General features: G+C 40.6%; 1 protein-coding gene across 1 annotated transcript; it reads left to right on the top strand.

Moving 5' to 3' along the window:
- On the top strand, nucleotides 1-18,069 carry LOC143879350 (uncharacterized). The gene is made up of 4 exons (XM_077381706.1): nucleotides 1-606; nucleotides 12,152-12,520; nucleotides 12,618-17,211; nucleotides 17,521-18,069. Exons 1-3 carry the CDS (start codon nucleotides 493-495, stop codon nucleotides 17,169-17,171), a joined length of 5,037 nt encoding a protein of 1,678 aa, XP_077237821.1. The 5' UTR covers nucleotides 1-492; the 3' UTR covers nucleotides 17,172-17,211; nucleotides 17,521-18,069.
- Nucleotides 18,070-19,728: the final 1,659 nt, after the last annotated feature.

Here is a 19,728-nt window from a genome sequence, read left to right as displayed (position 1 = left end):
GTGTCGCGACGGACCTGAAAATCCGGGTTTCCCGTGTTTGGCTACCAAGTACACCCTTCCCTTTGCCGTCTGGCCGGGTCTCATAAAACCATCTCTCTCTCTCTCTCTCTCTCTCTCTCTCTCTCATCGGCAAAACCTCGATCCAAAGGAGTCTCGAAATCTATCGTTTTAGCTTCTGTAATCGCTTATTTTTATCTAGATCAGAACTCCCGAGCTCCTCGCCTTCAATTTGATCCCCGTATCTCCCCCGGCCGTGGTGAAATTCGAACAGAGCTCGCAATTCCCCGCTTTCACGGCTAGGGTTAGGGTTTCCGTCTGTCAAAATTGTTGAGATGGAGACAGAAGGGCGGACGAAGGTTCTAGGGTTTATCATCACGCGAATTATTGGTTTCTAGGGTTTTGGGGATCGGACGGTGGAATTTTGGTTATATTGATGTTTCTCGTTCGATTCAAAGGTGGGATCGAGACCAAAATTGGGGAATATGCAAGGCTATGCATGGACAGGAATGTGAGGAGAGGAAACGAAGGCGGCACATGTGGCCGGTCCCTGCGCACGCCACGACTGTAGCTGATTCTAACTCCGTCACCTCTGATTCGTTCTGCAAGGTTCTCTTTTTGCTTGATTTTTTTTTCTTCGATAGTTTTTATGGCCTTTTCTCTTTGGTTCGTCTTTGACCTAGGGTTTTTGTTTGCTGTATTTTTTTAAGGTGCCTGTGATGTCAGGATTGCTTAATTTAAGAGTTCATTGTTTGCAATCAAATTCATTAATTGCTCTTTAAGGGTTTTGTTTTTGTTTAGTTTATCGCGAAAAAAGGAACATGGAATCAGGGATTTAGTTTTTTCTAGGTTAGGATCTGCTTTTGTTTGGTTATTAAATTGAAGTTACAAGGGAGTTTTATGTATTTTCTTGAGCCCTCGATAGTTTGATTTTTTTTTTTTTTTTTCTTTTGACTTCTCTCTTTGGGACACAAATTCATCAATTATTGCTTCTAGAATGTCCTGAGAGATGCTCTTTTAGATGTGTACATTGAAGCGTTTGGTTGTGCAGTTGTTTTTTTCCAGCTCTCCTGGTTCATTGGGCTTGGTTTTGATGTTTCTAGTGGATGGGTATTTGTACATAGCATCTCCAGTAGGACATTCATCATGTCTCATGGACAGAGGATGTGAGGGGTTTTGTGTTTTTTCCTTGATTGATAGGAATTGGGCAGCTTGCCCTATTGACAAATGATAACAAGGTCTTTATGCCATTGGAAAACAGAAACATGGTAGTGGACCCTGTGGTATGACATGGTCCAATTGAAATGTATGGGTCTCTTCTTTGTCTTGAAGATAAACTTCAAATTGAGATGATCTTTTTTTCTTGTCTCAATTCTCTTGGTATTTGCACCCTTGTTCATAAATCTTTATCATAGTACAAGTAACTTTATGATTTGTTTAATTAGCTGACAATGACTTGTCGTCACGATGAACATTATTACAAGAGAGATATATCAAACATCAAAGGTTGACAAAATTTTCCTTCTTTTTTTGGAATAGTGATAAAATTGCCGATCTTCAAAAAATAAGTGATAAAATTGCTAAGTCACGGGTTATTCCTGAACCATTTGGATTGCATAGCCCTTAACAAGGGGGTTGGATTAACTCAATGTAAAGGAAAACACAAATTTCACTTCTGACATATTATGCTGATATTCATTGTTTGAGTGTGCTACATTCATCCTTTCCCTACTTATTACCTAATGAATTTCCTCTTTAATGAGTATAAGGAGACACACCCGACATCAAAGACCCATATAATTTGCTCCAAACTATGGACTCCTTTTGTTTTCATTGGACGACAATGATACAGGGTTTTGGGTTTCAGTTTCATTATGTGTTTCATTGTGACTGAAATGAAAATATTTTGGTATCAAATGGAATTTTCCGCAGAAATCCTGTAAAAACACGAAAACATATGGAAGCATATGCAAATGATGAACATTTGTAATGGAACTTCAGTAAGTGCCAGAATAAGCACAAATACACAATAAAAAAAATCATCACGCAAGTAAAAAAACCCACCCATAGTGGTTTAACAACATTGATACATGTGTTGTCTTGCATGCCTGATAACACATCACATTTCACGTATAGTTCATATAAATATTTATGCATAATACATGCACTGCATTTCACATCCAATCCATATAAATATAATTATGTAATACATATTGGTATAGTATACCAATAATAATACTTACGGTTTGGTTTCGAGATGCATTTCAGTGGGAATAGAAACAGAAATACATTTTTTGAATGGTAATGAAAAATGCATGAAAAAAAGAAGAAGGGCCCAATGTCGGTGACTGAGATGGTCATAATGCTTTATTTCATTCGTTTCTTGTCAGTTCTGGTGAAAATTTAAGACATACATTGATGTAGTCACCCTCAAGCCAAATGCTTGGAGGATCAGTAAACGGAACTTTGTTTCATAGCAGAGGGTGAGCATCAAAGCTTTGATCTTATTTGAGTTACCCATTTGAATACCAAAAGCAATATTGTTTCCCCTTTTATCCATTCAGATGAAGGTGGCAAATCTATGTGATGCTTCACATTGTCATGTGCTATTCTTTCCTTACCACAGCATACTTGGGGGTTGCGAAGGGGGATCGCACAATTACTCAGTATTCTATAATGAGTAGAAATCCTATATTGTCTTATCCACTCGTGGGAGATTCTCATGCTGACCACACTAAACAGTCCTGTAGTAATGCTATTTCTGAAACATTGAGGATGATAACACTCCTGTTAACTACAAGTTTCACATGTTTAAACATACCAATATTTGGGCTCATGTCAACTGCCATATACATTGGAAGGGAAAGAAAAAATACATGGTTTCTGTGTATTTCATTTCTGAAATACATGGTTTCTGATAGCTTAAAATTCGTTTTTATTTATTGGTAACTTGTATTCCTTGCAATGAAACGAATTCTGAATGCCTGAAGAGCCTCTAAATCTGACAAAATGCTGTTTCTTTTGTAATGGCTAGTGTTAAATTGCATTGCGTTGATGATGATAAAAAAAACTATTTTCAGTCTTCCTATCCACTATACATTATAATCTGCTTTCACCAAAGTTTAGGCCGGAGGTCATGTATATGTTTGTGGGGATATGCTCTCCTGTAGGTGGATTTTTCTGATAGCTTAAAATTCATGCTTATTTATTGGTAACTTGAATTTCTTACTTGCAATGAAACGAATTCTGAATGCCTGAAGAGCCTCTAAAACTTACAAAATGCTGTTTCTTTTGTAATGGCAAGTGTTAAATTCCGTTGCTTTGATGATGATAAAAAAAAACTATTTTCAGTCTTCCTGTCAACTATACCTACTATCTGCTTGCACTAAAGTTTAGGCTGAAGGTCCTGTATAAGTTTGTGGAGATATCCCATCCTGCAGGTGGATTCATCAGGACCATCATTCTTTTAAATCAGAATACATGGACAATCCTGACATGAAGAGCCTGTAATTTATAAAAAGTTCTTCACCAGCCATTGCATAGGACCTGCCTTGCAACATGAGAGAGGTGTAGGACACTGACAGAGAAGTCCCAAGTGTCATTATTACTCTTCTATTACCTTCTCTGCGGTTGGTTCTGGATTACACAATTCCTTCCTCTAGAAGCTAATCAAGCTATGGAAACCATCGATAGGAGTCGAGCTTTGTTGTGTTACTGGCTACTCTGGCCCTTATCTATGTGCCCTGTATGCTCTATCCAGTAGACAGTTTATTAGAAAATCTGTGAATGAAGAGAATGAATTGTCTTCTTTTTTGGGCATGTTCAATTTCATAAATTGGTTTTGTTGATGTGATGGATTCGGCTCAAGTCTCTAGCATGGATTGCTTTTATGAGTGCATTTCCAAGCTCAATCATTTTGACCTGATTCCTCATCTATATTAAGTTTGGAATTGCGTTGGTACATAAGCATTTGTATATATTACTCATATACAATCATGTATGATTGAATGTGAAACAGGTGCTACCGTGCTAGTGCTCTGCATCAGTCTCGCTACTGCTAGTGTTGTGTTTTAGGTGAAAAATTATAATATGAGAAGGTTAAATGTGGAGACTTTTTAGAAAAATTTACTTGATAATCCAAAAAAAAAAATGCTTTTCTAGTTCAAATTATCCAACTACCAGCATCAATGGAGTGTAGGACATGGTTACTACTTATGCAGTCTCCAAAAGAGTAGTGAAGTAGGACCGGAAAGAGAAATAGAAGAAAGAAGAGAAAAGAGAAGAAGAAGATAAGAGAAGGAGAAGAATAGAAGAATAGAAGAAGAATAAGCTTAGAAGCAGGAATCTTCTCTCGGGGTGCCGCTTCCGACTTGGAACCTCAATTCGGTGCTCTTTAAGGAGCTTCCAAGGAGCGCGATCCTGAAGAGATGGAAACCGCTCTCATGGCGCTCCCAACTCGCTCCTATTACCCCATTAGTAACCCCCTCACCAACTTACTTGCATCAAACTCCTCCAATTGTTCAAAGTACTTCATTCGAGCAAGCACATAGACAAATCTTCAAAAGGCATGAAGAAAGAGGGCATGAAAATGAAGACGGTTAGAAATTACTACTTTTGATGTACTTAAATTTTGAAAGATTTATATAAAGACAGTTAAAAATTACTATTTTTCATGTACTTGAATTTTGAAAGACATGATGGAAATATTACATTAACGCTCCCACTGTGCTCCCAACGTTAGACTCTTCTAGACCCCTACACTTACCCGCCCCCACCCACGCACCCGCTTCGTGCTTCTATGAGAATAAGTGGATGAGAGAGGAAGAATAGAAGAAAAATAGAAGATAGGAAATTAGAGTAGAGAATCTCAATCAATCAATTAATCATCAAAACTGAAAATCTCTACTGCATAAGGCCTATATATTGGCAATGGAAGTAAAATTCCATGGAAATAAATGAAATCCCTAAAAACTAAAAAAACATGGAAATAAAATCCTAGAAACTAAATAACATGGAAATAAAATCCTAGAAACTAAATAACATGTAAATAAATCCTAACAGGCAAATATGCCTCTTATTGGGCCTACAATCTGCGTCAAGTAGGTTCACTCATTTTCTTGGTAAATATACTATTGGCTTAGAATGTTAGTTGTAAGCAATATTTATAGAATATTAAATAAAGGCTACTGATGTTTGCACTCCCAGCAGCCACTTAAAACAGAAAGGACTAGGTGAGTTTGGCCCATTATCAAAACATGGCGGTCCCAATATCAATAACTTAAATAAAATACCTACAATCTATAAGTACTGCTTTTGGATATAGATTAATAAAAGACTAATAATAATACTGTTTAGTTTTGCAGTCCAATCTGTCAGATCGAGATCCAGAGCCCGTTGCTGGAAAGCCAGTAGCTAGGGTTGTAGTACCCATTTTAGTAGCATATCTATACGCATATCTAATTGTTGCAGCCGATCCACCTATATTATAGTAGTCAATCCGATAGCATTTCCACCAGAAGCATGAGTTCCTCTAGTCTTTTAATTTTTAATTGGGTATAGGTGAATGTGAGGATTATTTGCCAGGCAGTGTTTGCGAGCTCATGACTAGGGCTCATAGTTGCCAGATTATCAGGAACACATATTTGCCAATCATTAGGAATGAAAAGAAGCCAGTTTTAACCATGAATATTGAAGAAGCTAGGGGGTTAGGAAACTTGGACGAGATCATGCGTTTATACTTCCATTTTTTTTTTTTTTTGAGAAATATATGGTATTGTACTTCGATTGACATTTGACAATTTTGGCAAACATTTATCGACTTCTGAGGGAACCAAAGTCCGAAGTCCAGATGCACCCACATAACCAAAAAACCTCATCTATCCAGGAAATATTAAAGTTCATTCCATTAATATGATGCATAATTTGAAAAGTAAAAGAAATGACACTAACATAAACTCTCAAAGCATGTGAAATATCTATATTCAGAATGAACCTTACTATTACAAACATGTGTGACAATTCGTGTTACTAGGTGTTTGACCTTGTTATACGATTATGAATGGTTGTCTTGCTTACATGATGATTTTTAAGCCTAATTTTTCGCATATTATGAATGGTTGTCTTGCCTACGTGATGATTTATAAGTCTATGTTTGCATATTATGAATGGTTGTCTTGCATCTGTGATAATTTTAAAGTCTATTTTTGCATATTCTACCATTTCCCGAAGTGCCATTTTAAAACTCCATTGTTTCTATTGACGTCATAAACTTTTGTGAATTTTACAAGATTTTCATCAGCTTCAACTTCCATGCTAACTGAATTCTGAGTAGAAACCGATTTATAACCACTGGCTAGGGGCAGATAGGCAGGGACACTTCCGAGATGATCCAGATAGGTGGGGACTGAATTCTTTTGTACTCTTTAATCAGAGATTACCTATGATTTAGCCGACACTTTGAATTTATTGTTGACACACGTGTCCTCCCGTGTTCGACACGACACGTGTGTCCACCGCTGTCGACACTCCTTTGGACACTTTTAAATGTATTGCTAGGAGTGTTAGAGTTAATGTGGGCGTGTAGACACGTATTTGTGTATTAATCAATAATTTTATGTGTATATACGTGTCACCATTTCTAGGATTTAGATGTTGCAATGCCAGACAACTCATATCCGTGTCGAAACTCGACACATGAATCCGTATCAACAAATTATGATTATATGTACTTTCTATTTTAGCTGTGTCCCCATTTCTAAATTTTGGGGGTTTGCTGTGTCTGACACTCAGTGTCAGTGTCGACACGCGACACTCTTGTCCGTGTCCACAAAGCATAGAAGATTACACATTCCCTCATGCCAGGGGTAATAATTTTGTTGGACATTATCTCTAGCATGGAGACATTTGACCAGTGAACATGTCCCCCATCTGTACAAGGTGGAAGAGTTGGGCAGTCATGTTTACGTTTATCATTAAATTATATGAGTTCATAGTTCATACCTTCTTTAATCCGTTGCAATGAGTTGTTTTTGTATGTTGGTTCGAAGGGACTTTTGGTGTAAAGGTCAACGACCCAAATGATGTTTAAGTTCAAGCTTTCCTAGAAGGGTCAGAGATTTTTCAACCTTTTATTAATAAATCTTTTGGTGGAAAGCTCAACTCATTAGATATTTTTGCATGGGGATTGAAGAGAAGTTTGGTTCTATGGAGGTTACTGGACATCATCTATTAGGAGTTGAAGAGGAAGGAAAAAATTGTATCTCTATTGGAAATAGGTAGCCAAAACAAAACTATGTTTAGGAAGGAAAGTGGCATGATGGAAAGCTTCTGTTATTGGCTCTTGAGGCTTAATTTCCATGGGAACATGGTAGGCACTCAGAGATTGGCTGCTATAAATGTGGTGTTTAGAAGCAATATTGGAAGTCAGCTTTCTCGAGTTCCCTAGGGATCAATGGCTCAAATGATATTAAACGCTCAAGCTTTACTACAAGATTCAGTTGAAAATCTTTTGGTGGGGGGAGGGGGGAAACTCATTAGATCAGTGTTTAGTCAATTGTCATCTTGCCCAAGTCAACTCCCTTTACCTTGGCAAATTTCTCATCAAGTCCGAGTTTTGTCCTACAAATGAATCACAACTCCTTTGAGTCACCCAAGTTAATTAAAAATTGACCAGTCCAACTCGACTCCCTTTTGGCGAAGTGGAAGAAAGTATCCAGGCTAAAAATGTGTTTCGGCGGGGGGGAGGGTGGGTATTGGTAAAATAATGCTTAGAAAGAAAGCCTTAGTGGCGAAGTGGCTCTGAACGATTTGGCGAAGAAAAGAAAGCATTATGGCATAGAATCATAGGTGAAAAATATGGCAATGGTTGGGGAAATTGGAACCTTTCCCTGTACAGGCTGGGCCATTAATGGCGAGGCTAAAGTTGCGGATTATTTGAGGAGAGATGGCACGCTCTGAGGTGGTTTCTGGGACATAAGACTGCGAATGAATTTGAAAGATGAAGAGGTTGAAAGTTTTGTTGAACTAATTCGGATTTTGGAAACTCAGTATTGCTCCATTCATCCCGGATGAAAAGATTTAGGTACCGGACCCGGATGGAAGCTTCTTTGTAAAGTATCTATTCTCTATCCTCAACAAAAAAGGTAACAGGGGCGTAAGACCCCAAGCAGTTGTATGGAAATTGCAAGCACTACCTAGGGTGGTTGCATTTGCATGGACCGTATCCCACGGTGGTATTAATATGTGAGATAGACTCAAGAAGAGGAAATGCCACCTTGCCATTTGATGCATCTTGTGCAAAAATGCTGACGAAACCATAGATCATCTTCTCTTACATTGCCCCTTTGCCTACCAGCTATGGGTCTCCATGTTAAGATTGTTTCGGATGAAGTGGGTATTTCAAAAAACCATCAAATCAATCTTATTGAATTGCGGTGGTGGAGTTTTTGGTAATACAGGAACTAGACTGTGGAAACTAGTACCACGCTATATTGTGGAACATCTGGAGAGAGAGAGAGAGAGAGAGAGAGAGAGAGAGAGAGAGAGAGAGAGAGAGAGAGAGAGAGAGAGAGAGAGAGAGAGAGAGAGAGAGAGAGAGAGAGAGAATCTTTCAGGGAAAAGAAAGAAGCAAGAACTGGGTGTGCTTACAAACTAGAATTGACCTAATTACATGGGTTAAAGCTAAAGGGGGTACTCATTACGAAGTGGGAGACTTTCTAAGGAATTTGCACGACATCATCTGGGAGCGACAGATCAAGGACAAGCCATCCCCAAAATGGATTCCACCTCTGCCAGGTAGCTTCAAACTGAACTTTGATGGCAGGTTGTTTGTCTACCCGGGTAAGGCTGGAATTGGTGGAGTGATTCGTGACTCGAATGAGACGATAGTGATGTCCTATTCGGGTCCCGCCGGGGAATGCGACGCAAATGAAGCCGAGGTAAAGGCGCTTTTGTTCGGATTGAAATGGTTCGCGTGCAACATGAGGGCATAGTTGTCAAACTCTTACGAGTCGTACGAGTCAACTCTCGAATCGAGTCGAGTCGCCGGGCTTTCGAGTCGAGTCGCCTCTGTCGAAAACTCTTACGAGTCATCTGGTCACTCTTACGCGTTGCTCCTTGTCGAGTAAAAAAACGATGACTCTTACGAATCGAATCGAGTCGTTGGGCCTGGGCTTTCTTGCTTTGATGGTTGAAAACTTGGAAGTAGGAACTTAAAACTTATTGTTCATGCAAGTTACAAGTTACAAGCATGTAGTTATTTACTAGTAAATGGTGGGCCCCACGCCATCAAAACATGAGATGTAAAATGGCGGGCTCCAGTCAAATGCATAGGTTTGCGTAGGGACGGTGGGCACCACCTTGTCAATAACATTAGGGGTAACATGGTGGGCCCCACTTTCTGCATTGGTTTGTGTAGAGACAGTGGGCCCCACCAATCCTAGGCATGGTCATTAAATATTGGGCCCCACCCCATCATAGCATGAGGTGTAAAATAATTAGTCCAAACCATTCAAAAAAAAAAGTTGGTCCCACGGTGTATGCATGGGTTTGGATAGACTTGGGTATAGAATATGGGCCCCACCCAACCCAATCGAAAGATCAAACCATGATGTGGGGGAAAATACTCTGTAGGAAATTTTTTTTCTGGAAAAGGTGAATGACATTTGGAAAGTTACGTGCTTAGTATATATTATGGATAGATGGATATTTTTGGCTTAGTGCTTTATCTATGTGCAATTGGGTTATATTTTTTTTACATGCTTCATCTTTTGAGATATAATGATATTTTTTTTAACTACATTTCTACTCTTTTCGAAAACTCTTATGAGTCATGAGTCGAGTCGAGTCACAAGTCATAAAATTAAGAAATTGAGTCACGAGTCGAGTCACGGGTTGACAACTATGCATGAGGGGACTGTTGATAGTGCAGGGTGACTCATCCAACACAGTCTCGTGGGCAACCACAAATGCTGACGGCCCTTGGCGTTAGGGGTGTAAACGGATCGAATTCGGAGCGGATATGGCTATATCCGAATTCGATTACAGTATACACTATCCGAATTCGGATTCGGATTCGGATTCGACGGATATTTAATATCTATCACCGAATTCGTATCCGTCGGATATTGTTCGAATTCGGATATTATCCGTATCCATTTATCCGGTAAATTCGAACATTTTATTGCAGCACTTTATCTTTTTTCTCCTACTTACTTGAATGAATTTTCCAAACCCTAAAACTAGACCTCTACATTCTCTTCACAAAATTAACTCTCAAACCCTAAAATATATGAGATCCTCTTCTTCCTTTTAAAACAAAGGCAGAGAGAGAGAGAGAGAGGGAGGCGATGGGGATGGATGATAGTGTTGGTAGTGGTCTTTGGGTTTTTCCTCTCTTTTTTTGTATATGATGGAATGGGTTTGGGTTATTTTGATGGAATGGGTTTGGGCTATTTTTTTTTTCTAAAAAGAATATTCACTTTTCTTATAGAAACAAAAGATAGTGTGTCATTACTAAAAGTAAATATTAATGATATTATTAATAATAATTAAAAAGGATTTACTTCTCGGATTCGGATGTTAAACGGATCGGATATACCATTTACCAGATTCGCATCCGCTAAGAGCCGGATATCTCATAAACGGATTCGGATAATATCCGCTTGAAACGGATTTGGAACATATTCGCTTTAAGCGGATTCGGATGCGGACGGTAATCGAATTTCCGAATATCCATTTACACCCCTACTTGGCGTATCCTGAATCAAATAAGGGAAATCAAGGATCTCGTCCGTCAGATCAATCCAACGGTGGAGCGTAGAAGGAGATCGGCTAATGAAATGGCTGATCAGCTATCGAAAGGAGAGATTTTGGGGGGGGGGGGGGTGTTCCTACTAGAGGCCATGCCAATTTTTACTGCCCTTGAGAGGGTAGGGATTGGAAATATTGTATCATGTTCCTTCTCTATGTGGTTGTAACGGGGGCTAGGGGGGACATCTTGTCCCTTGCTTTCCCTTTCTGATTTATCAATAAAGTCATCTCTCAAAAAAAAAATCGACTCCCTTTTACCTTTCTCGAGTTCTCCTCCGATTCGAAGTTTTGAAACAGTGCATTAGATATCATTGCATGGGAATTTATGTACAGTCTGGGTCCATGGAGATTATAAACAATAATATCAATGAGATTAAGTTGGTTAGCACTTAGCAGTCTAGTTGTGTCATTTGGTCAGATTTTACAGACAGCAAGTGAGATAAACAGGGAGTGGATACCCTACGTAAAGAAGTGATCTAGATTGGCTCTGCCTATTGGGTTCGCTTTGTCTGATTTTGCAATTCTCTCTCTAACAAAAAAATTGTTGTTTACAGAAAAAATAGAATAAAATGACCAATGATTAAATAATCACTACGAATGGGTTGCAGCTTTTGTGTTTGCAAATACTACGAGTGGATAAAACAGAATTACTTTTTTCCTTGAATAATTATATAACATAATTACTCGTAGGTAAATAACCGGAAGTTTTGGGAGAATTGGTAATAACACTGGTGTATAACATCAACATTTGTGTCTAAGAATCACAAGTACCTAGTGCTTGTCAAAGACAGGCAGTCCTTCCAAATTGACATGGCTTCGTAACATAGCATATGGTTAGCTGATTTGTATCCTTGTCCATCTTGTCCATTATGCACATGAGATTGCTTCTATCAAGGATTTTGAACTATTTTCACTATTCTAATCACCTTCCAATTCTTACAATCAAGTAGCAAGCTTCTCTCAGTGATAACCTTTATTCAATTATTTTGAAGATTCTTTTCCCCATAATAGCAGCTGTCCAATCATACTTGAGTGTGATCCGTTGGCCATTTTCATTTTGACCATCCAGTTCTATGTCATTGATCTATCATCTTTCAATGTGTGGGTCTCTCTCTTCTCTGTGTGTGTGTGTGTTTGTGTGTGTGTGTGTGTGTTTGTGTGTGTGTGTGTGGAAGTTTGTTTGAATTATTTGCCGGTTAACAATCATTCTTGTTTATTGACATGACATTGTGACTTGATTTACTTAGGTTTCACTTTGCATTTATTACTGGCTTGATAATTTTGTTGTTTTGATTTGAATTTTTCTCCCTATTTTATTTTTACTGAAGTTGTGCCAGTTTTGCAGGACGGTCGCAAGATTAGTGTTGGTGACTGTGCACTTTTTCAGGCTGGAAATTCCCCACCTTTCATTGGAATAATTCGTTGGTTAACATCAGGCAAAGAGGATTTTCTTAAGTTAGGTGTGAATTGGCTTTACCGACCTGCAGATGTAAAGCTTGGCAAAGGCATACTGCTGGAAGCTGCACCGAACGAAATTTTTTACTCGTTCCACAAGGATGAGATACCTGCTGCATCATTACTACATCCGTGTAAAGTCGCATTTCTTCGTAAAGGTGTTGAACTTCCTTCAGGGATATCCTCATTTGTATGCAGGCGAGTGTATGACATTGCAAACAAATGCTTATGGTGGCTAACTGATCAGGACTACATTAACGTAAGTAGAGTGTCTCTTTCCATTGACTGTTTACTGGTGTCATATTTTTTTCTTTCTTTTTTTAATCGTTTTTATCATCTATTTATATTCTATTCAGGAGCGACAGGAGGAAGTAGATCAACTATTAGACAAAACTCGACTAGAAATGCATGCAGCGGTGCAGTCTGGGGGGCGATCTCCAAAACCAATGAATGGTCCAACATCAACACAACAGTTAAAGCCTGGTTCTGATAGTGTACAGAATAGCAATGCCTCATTTCCTTCTCAAGGCAAGGGTAAAAAGAGGGAAAGGGGTGATATGGGCCTGGAGCCCATCAAACGAGAACGTTCTTCCAAAACAGATGATGGAGATTCTGGTCATTTTAGACAGGAAAGCATGATAAAAACTGAGGTTGCCAAAATAACAGACAAAGAAGGCAGGCTTATAAACTCTGAAGGGGTTGAGAAGCTGGTGAACCTCATGCAACTTGATAGAGCTGACAAAAAGATAGACATGGCAGGGCGAGTAATACTTACAGATGTCATTGCAGCCACGGATAGGTTTGAATGCCTGGGCCGCTTTGTGCATCTTAGGGGAGTGCCTGTGTTGGATGATTGGCTTCAAGAAGCACATAAAGGGAAGATTGGTGATGGCAGTAGCCCCAAGGAAAGTGATAAGTCTGCTGAGGAAATGCTCCTGTCTCTTCTCCGTGCACTTGATAAATTGCCTGTAAATCTCCATGCTCTACAGACTTGTAATGTTGGTAAGTCTGTTAATCATCTGCGCAGTCATAAAAACTTAGAAATCCAGAAGAAGGCCAGAAGTCTAGTTGATACATGGAAGAAACGTGTTGAGGATGAAATGAATATCAATGACGCGAAGTCTGGATCCAGTCAGCCTGTTTCATGGCCTGGCAAGCCAGGTTTTTCTGAAATTTCTCATGGAGGAAACAAACGTACTGGGTCCTCTGAGGTTGCCATAAAAAGCTCCGTCATGAATTCTTCAACATCTAAACCAGCATCTATTAAGCTTGGCCATGGAGATGCTGTTTCCAGGTCGATGTCTGCATCCCCTGGATCTATGAAAATGATGCCATCATTGCCTTCATCGGTAACTATCAGCTCAAAGGATTCACAATGCAAAATGACAGGTAGCAGCGGCACCTCAGATCCGCCTCCGGCCACAGTAAAAGAGGAAAAGAGCAGCAGTTCCAGTCAATCTCAAAACAACAGCCAGTCTTGTTCAAGTGATCGTGCTAAAGCCGTGGCTTCTGCTTGCAGGGAGGATGCGAGGAGCTCTACTGCGGGGTCTAAAAGTGCTAATAAGACGCCTTCTGGTGCATCTCGCAGTTGGAAATCAAGCAATGGATTTATGGGATCATGTGTTTCTGGAGTTCAAAAGGAAAGTTCTTTGGGGAAATCCGGATCTATAAACAAGAATGCCTCATCTGACAAGGTATCTCAATCTGGATTGACATCTGAAAGAGTAGTTGATTTGCCCGTGGATCATGGCAACAGTCACAAACTGATTGTTAGGATTCCAAACCCTGGACGCAGTCCTGCACGAAGTGCAAGTGCTGGCTCTTTCGAGGATCCTTCAGTCATAGGTAGCAGAGCTTCTTCTCCTGCAGTTTCTGAGAAACATGACTCCTATGGTCGTAAAGCAAAGGGTAAGAGTGATACTTGTCGGGCTAATATTACTCCAGATGTGAATACGGAATCGTGGCAGAGTAATGATGTGAAAGATGGATTGACAGGATCTGATGAAGGTGACAGATCACCCGCTGGTGGCGAAACTGTTAAAGCAATGGATGTGTCCAAAGCTACCTGCTCATCATCAGGAAATGATAAAGGGATTTTCTTGTCTGATTCGAAGTCAGGAAAACCATATGATGCTTCTTTTAGCTCCATGAATGCTCTCATTGAAAGTTGTGCATCGTTATCAGTTGGGGATGATCTTGGGATGAATCTTCTTGCCAGTGTGGCTGCTGGAGAAATGTCCAAATCTGACCAGGCTTCTCCTATAGGATCTCCCAAGAGGAACTCTCCTGCGCAAGTGGACTCTATTATGGGTAACAATGGCAAGTTGAGATTTTCATGCGATGATGTTGTGGCTGAAGGTCAAGGTCGACCTGATGATGGTGACCTTGAGAAAAAAGGTCCTGATGTTGGTCCTTTGCGGGTCAGTGATGAATTGCAACAAATTAGTACACATGCAATGGCCAATAGTTCAGGAGACAGTAAAACCTTTGGCTTCACTGAACAAAAGTTGACAGCTGAACAAAGTGACAAGTTTCCTGCTTTCAATGTGGATTTGCATAAAACCACAGGCTTGTGTGCAAAGACTGGTGGGAAAACTGATGATACAACCACTGACGGGTGTGTGGCTATGTCAACTGGTTCAACACTTAATGAAACTTCCTCTGCGGGTGTAAGAGAAGAGGGTTCAGAGGGTGAAGGAGCCAACCAACTTTGCGAAAAGAGGAATACTGATGGTGTTGCAGATAATAAACCAACAGTAAGGAGTGCATCATCACCGGAAAATGAGATGGCTGATTATGCATGTGAAAAGACCGGAGGGATTAGTATGCATTCTTCTGATTTTGTTTGTGGGTCCTTAAATGATGGACGGGATTGTGACCAGGCTGTTTCAAGTGAAAAAGTTGAGAGAGACAGTGTCGAAGAACCTCCATCACACCCATTTTTGGAAGGGGACCGTGCAAATGTGACTGTAATGCAAGAAGGGTTGACTGGTACCATTTCAACTGAGCAGCAGACACTTCCTGTGGCAAATCATGTTGAGACTTTGGCTAGAAGTGTTGAAAATACTGTGACTCCTAATTCTGGTAATATTTTGTGTTCTAACCATGTTGAAGAATCTAAACCTGAGAAGGCTGAAGGCATTGAGATGACAAGTCACGTGGAACCTAGTGATAAGCAAAAAACAGAGCAGACAGATCTTGTACATCCAATTCTTGACGATAGAGTTGGAGCCAGTGTGAGTGATGGGACAGTGAAGAACTCAGAAAGAAAAGGGGCCCCTGATAAGTGTGCTCCCCATGAAGAATCAGCCACAATTCCAACCCGTGAAAATGAGCAATGCACGAAGTCCATGGAATCTAAGTCGTCCGGTTGCAATGCAGATGAAACAGAGGAATGCACATCTACTACAGAGGCAGAGGCTTCTTTGCTTATTGCCTCTGGATCAGATATAGCTGCAAAACTCGACTTTGATTTGAATGAAGGGTTTCCAGTTGATGAAGGAAACCAAGGGGAGGAGACAGTTGCCTTGGCTGTACCAGGATGTTCATCTGCAGTTCATCAGCCTAGCCCGTTGCCCAATTCTGTCTCTCCTATGTCATCTGGCCTGTCTGCATCAGTTACAGTGGCTGCTGCCGCAAAGGGTCCTTTTCAACCTCCAGAAAACTTATTGAGGAGTCAAGGTGGGGAAATCAGATGGAAAGGATCAGCTCTTACAAGTGCATTTCGGCCGGCAGAACCTCGGAAAGTTCTGGAAATGCCACTGAGTACCACTGATGTCCTACCATCAGTGAACCAGGGTCGCACTCCATTAGACATCGATCTGAATGTGCCTGATGAAAGAGTTCTTGAAGACATGGCTTCTGAATCAGCGCCTGTTAGCAACTGTGTTTTGGGGCATACTGGGATGTTTGGTTCTTGTACTGCCCCTGCCCGGAGTGCTGGTGGTTTAGATCTTGATTTGAACATGGTGGATGAAGGTACAGATAATGGACGGTTCTCAGCGAGCAGTAGTCGGCGATTGGAAGTGCCACATTTACCAGTAAGGTCATCATCATCATCTGGTGGATTCCCCAACGGTGAGGTGAATATCTTGAGAAACATTGATTTGAACAATGGACCATGCCTTGATGAAGTGGTTCCCGAAGCAGCGCCATGTTACCAGCATGGCAAGAGCAATGTGCCATTCCCAGCCCCTGTTCCCGGCCTCCGAATGAACAACACGGAATTAGGGAGCCTCTCATCATGGTTCCCCCATGGTAATTCTTATCCAGCGGTTGCCATCCCATCATTCTTGCACGATAGAGGTGAGCAACTGTACCCGATTGTTGCGAATGCAGGGGCTGAGAGGATATTGGGATCGGCTACAGGTGGCCCCTTTGGATGTGACATCTACAGGGGTCCAGTGCTCTCCTCCTCTCCTGCCATGGCTTACTCTCCTGCTACTGCATTTCCATATGCTGGGTTCCCTTTTGGTACCAGTTTTCCACTAGCCTCGACCTCTTTTGCCGGTGGGTCAACAACATATATGGATTCCTCAGCGGGAGGTGGTCCATGCTTCCCAGCCATTGCCTCCCCGCTGATAGGACCAGCTGGTGCAGTCTCTTCCCATTATCCGAGGCCCTATGTTATAAGCCTTCCAGAGGGTACTACTAGTGGTGGAGCCGAAAGCAGTCGGAAGTGGGACCGGCAGGGTCTAGATCTCAACGCAGGTCCAGGAAGCACGGACATGGAAGGGAGGGATGATAGGTGGCCTTCAGGTCCAAGGCAACTCTCTGTTGCCAGTTCTCAGGCATTAGCGGAGGAGCAGGCGAGGATATACCAATTGGCAGGTGGTGCATTGAAAAGAAAGGAGCCTGAAGGAGGGTGGGATGCTGAGAGATTTGGTTATAAGCAACCATCATGGCAGTAGGAGAGCTTCAAAGGAACAACTTGCAATGCAAGAGAGCCTGGTGAGCTACCAGTCTCTGTCTTGTTTTTCCTTTATATCTGTGAGAATGTTGATGATGGTGTTTATATTATGTACTCTCTCTATGCTGGCGTGCAAGGATGAGTTATACTTTGAATTGCAGGCACAGGCATACTCGGTATCTATTTCTCCCTTGCTAAATTATACACACAAATCTGCCCAATTGCATCCGGTTATTTTGCTTGGAGGATTTTGAGGGAACTCTTCTCTGAAAATTCACCCCATTATGTAATCCTGTAAATGCTGAGATTCCATGCTTTCAACAATTTATTCCTTTTCTTGTTTCTCCCAGCTCTTTCAGGACACATTGGCAATTGCAGGAAGGGTGTGATTGGCTGGTCCCGCAGGAGGACGTGTGGTATGTGAATTCCTACCATTTTTATCTTATGATGAAAACCACCATTTCCCCCCAATGCAACTGTAATTAAAAAGAATTGAATTTTTGGAAGCTGTTTGTTCTTTGAATCTGTTCTGGGTAGAGTGGCCTTTGCAGATCAATTTCCTCTTGTAGATATTAACAGTTGAAATGCATGAGTTGCTGTGTCGCTCAGACATCCATACCGGTGCTGCCGGATCCGGGGCATTTTTATTAAGAGGGCATGCATGAACTGCACCAAACAGGGGTATATCATCTTAGCTATTTATTTTTTCCTATCTATAATCGTAGAATTTATGTTCTTGGTTTTCATACAGAGGAGTGACCATGGACTTAAAAAGTCCAGTCTCCCCACTTCTTCCTTTTTGCCAGCATTTGCCTTGGATTTAGTCATGTGCATCTGGATCCTTGTCTAAACCTGTGACTGCATTACAAAATTTTCACTCATACATGGCAGCTTTTTCATCATCGTTGTTATACCATATTATTGTGTAGCATTCCTATTTTTCATTGCAGATATGCAAACTCTAGGTTCGAGATTTTTCTCCCCTTTTAGCTGCAAAATCAACATCATTCTTGAGCTTATCCAGTCTTGTTAGGGGCATGAATTAGCAATGGGAAATGATATATCCGCCCCTTTTGATCACCAGGAACACCCCCTGTCAGTGTATCAATGACTTAAGAGGGGCTGTTGTACTTATGTCAGAAGAATTCAATGCCCCTGATTGCCACAAACACTGACAGGGGGGGGTTGGGGGCGGGGGCGGGCTCCTGGTGATCAAAAGGGGCGGATATATCACTTCCCGAAAACTTTCAGTGATAGTTTTAGGCCCTGTTTGGATTTTAGGAAAAACATTTCTTGTGAAAAAAGAAAATTTCATTTGATTTTTTTTGTTTCTACTCTGAAAAAGTTTTTAAACTTTTCCAGAATTTCATTTCATTTGATTTTTCATTGCTTGAGTACACATGAATAGTAACTTGAACCACTGCAGTTCAAGTTTTACTTTCAGTGGGGGCGATGATATTCTCACCCCTCATTCGCACCCCTTATAACGTGAACAGTGGGCAATTTTATGTTTTTTTGATGTCAAATCACATTAAAAGGGGGGTGAATATCATCGCCCTTTCAGCGGACCTTTTCTCTATAATTATATGACGTTGATTTATCCTTTACCCTGTCAACCATGGAAACAAAAATATAAAATAAAATCCTGAATGTATTTTCTGGAAGAAATGTTTTCCCTGCAATCCAAACAGGGCGAATGAGGATTGAAAATTGTGTAAGATCAGGCGTAGGATTGTAAGCATCTATGATTGTTTCAGGATGGCAAGATCCAAATCTTGTTTTGCAGATTCACAATAAGATTGAGAGACTACTTGCTTGAGTCACGAGTTAATGATTAGTATGTGTTTATGCAAAGCATTTTCATACGAACTTGCCCTTGTTTTTGTTGGGTGTCCTTTTTCTGTGCCAAGCTGCAGTAATTTCTCCGCCAAATCTTTATCAAATCTATTCTGTTAATAACAATTTTCATTTTTTTAAAATACTCCTGCTAGGGTATTGGCTTTTATCTAAAAAGTACCTAATCTAGGGAATGTTTTCGAAGTAGTCATTAAAGAGATTTTTTTTTATGAACGAGTGGACATGCTCGTATTCATCATCCCAACCTTGATATTTGATCCGACGGCAGCATCTTAAAATGTGTGCTGCTGTAGGATCAAATATCGAGGGTGGTACGGTCATACGTACTGTCAGACTATTTTAGATTTTAAGTAGGGGTGCACATTACTAATTTTCTATAGTAGGCCCAATCTAAGGTAGGTAAAGGCGGGAAAGCCTTTTCTCCAAAATGATTAGAAGAGTTCATGTGGCATATAATAAAGGAGGAGGGGAAAAGATATATACACTACAAGGCGTCCTGAAAAGAGGACATTCTGAATTTACAAAGAAAAATTATCTCGCTGGAAGGAGAAATTGAACCAGACAAAGATTCACCATTAAAGGCAAGCTTTATAACTCGACCCGACCTGAGGAACCCATTTTCCCAACACGAACCTGAACTCGACCCAATTTCCAACCCGATGAGGTTCCACCTGACCCGAGGAACCCTCTTTTCCAACCCG

Source organism: Tasmannia lanceolata, unplaced genomic scaffold (assembly GCF_043159265.1).
Source record: "Tasmannia lanceolata isolate RefF3 unplaced genomic scaffold, GAP_Taslan_0.1 ptg000006l, whole genome shotgun sequence".
NCBI lineage: Eukaryota > Viridiplantae > Streptophyta > Magnoliopsida > Canellales > Winteraceae > Tasmannia > Tasmannia lanceolata.
This window is presented reverse-complemented; position numbering and strand designations above follow the sequence as displayed.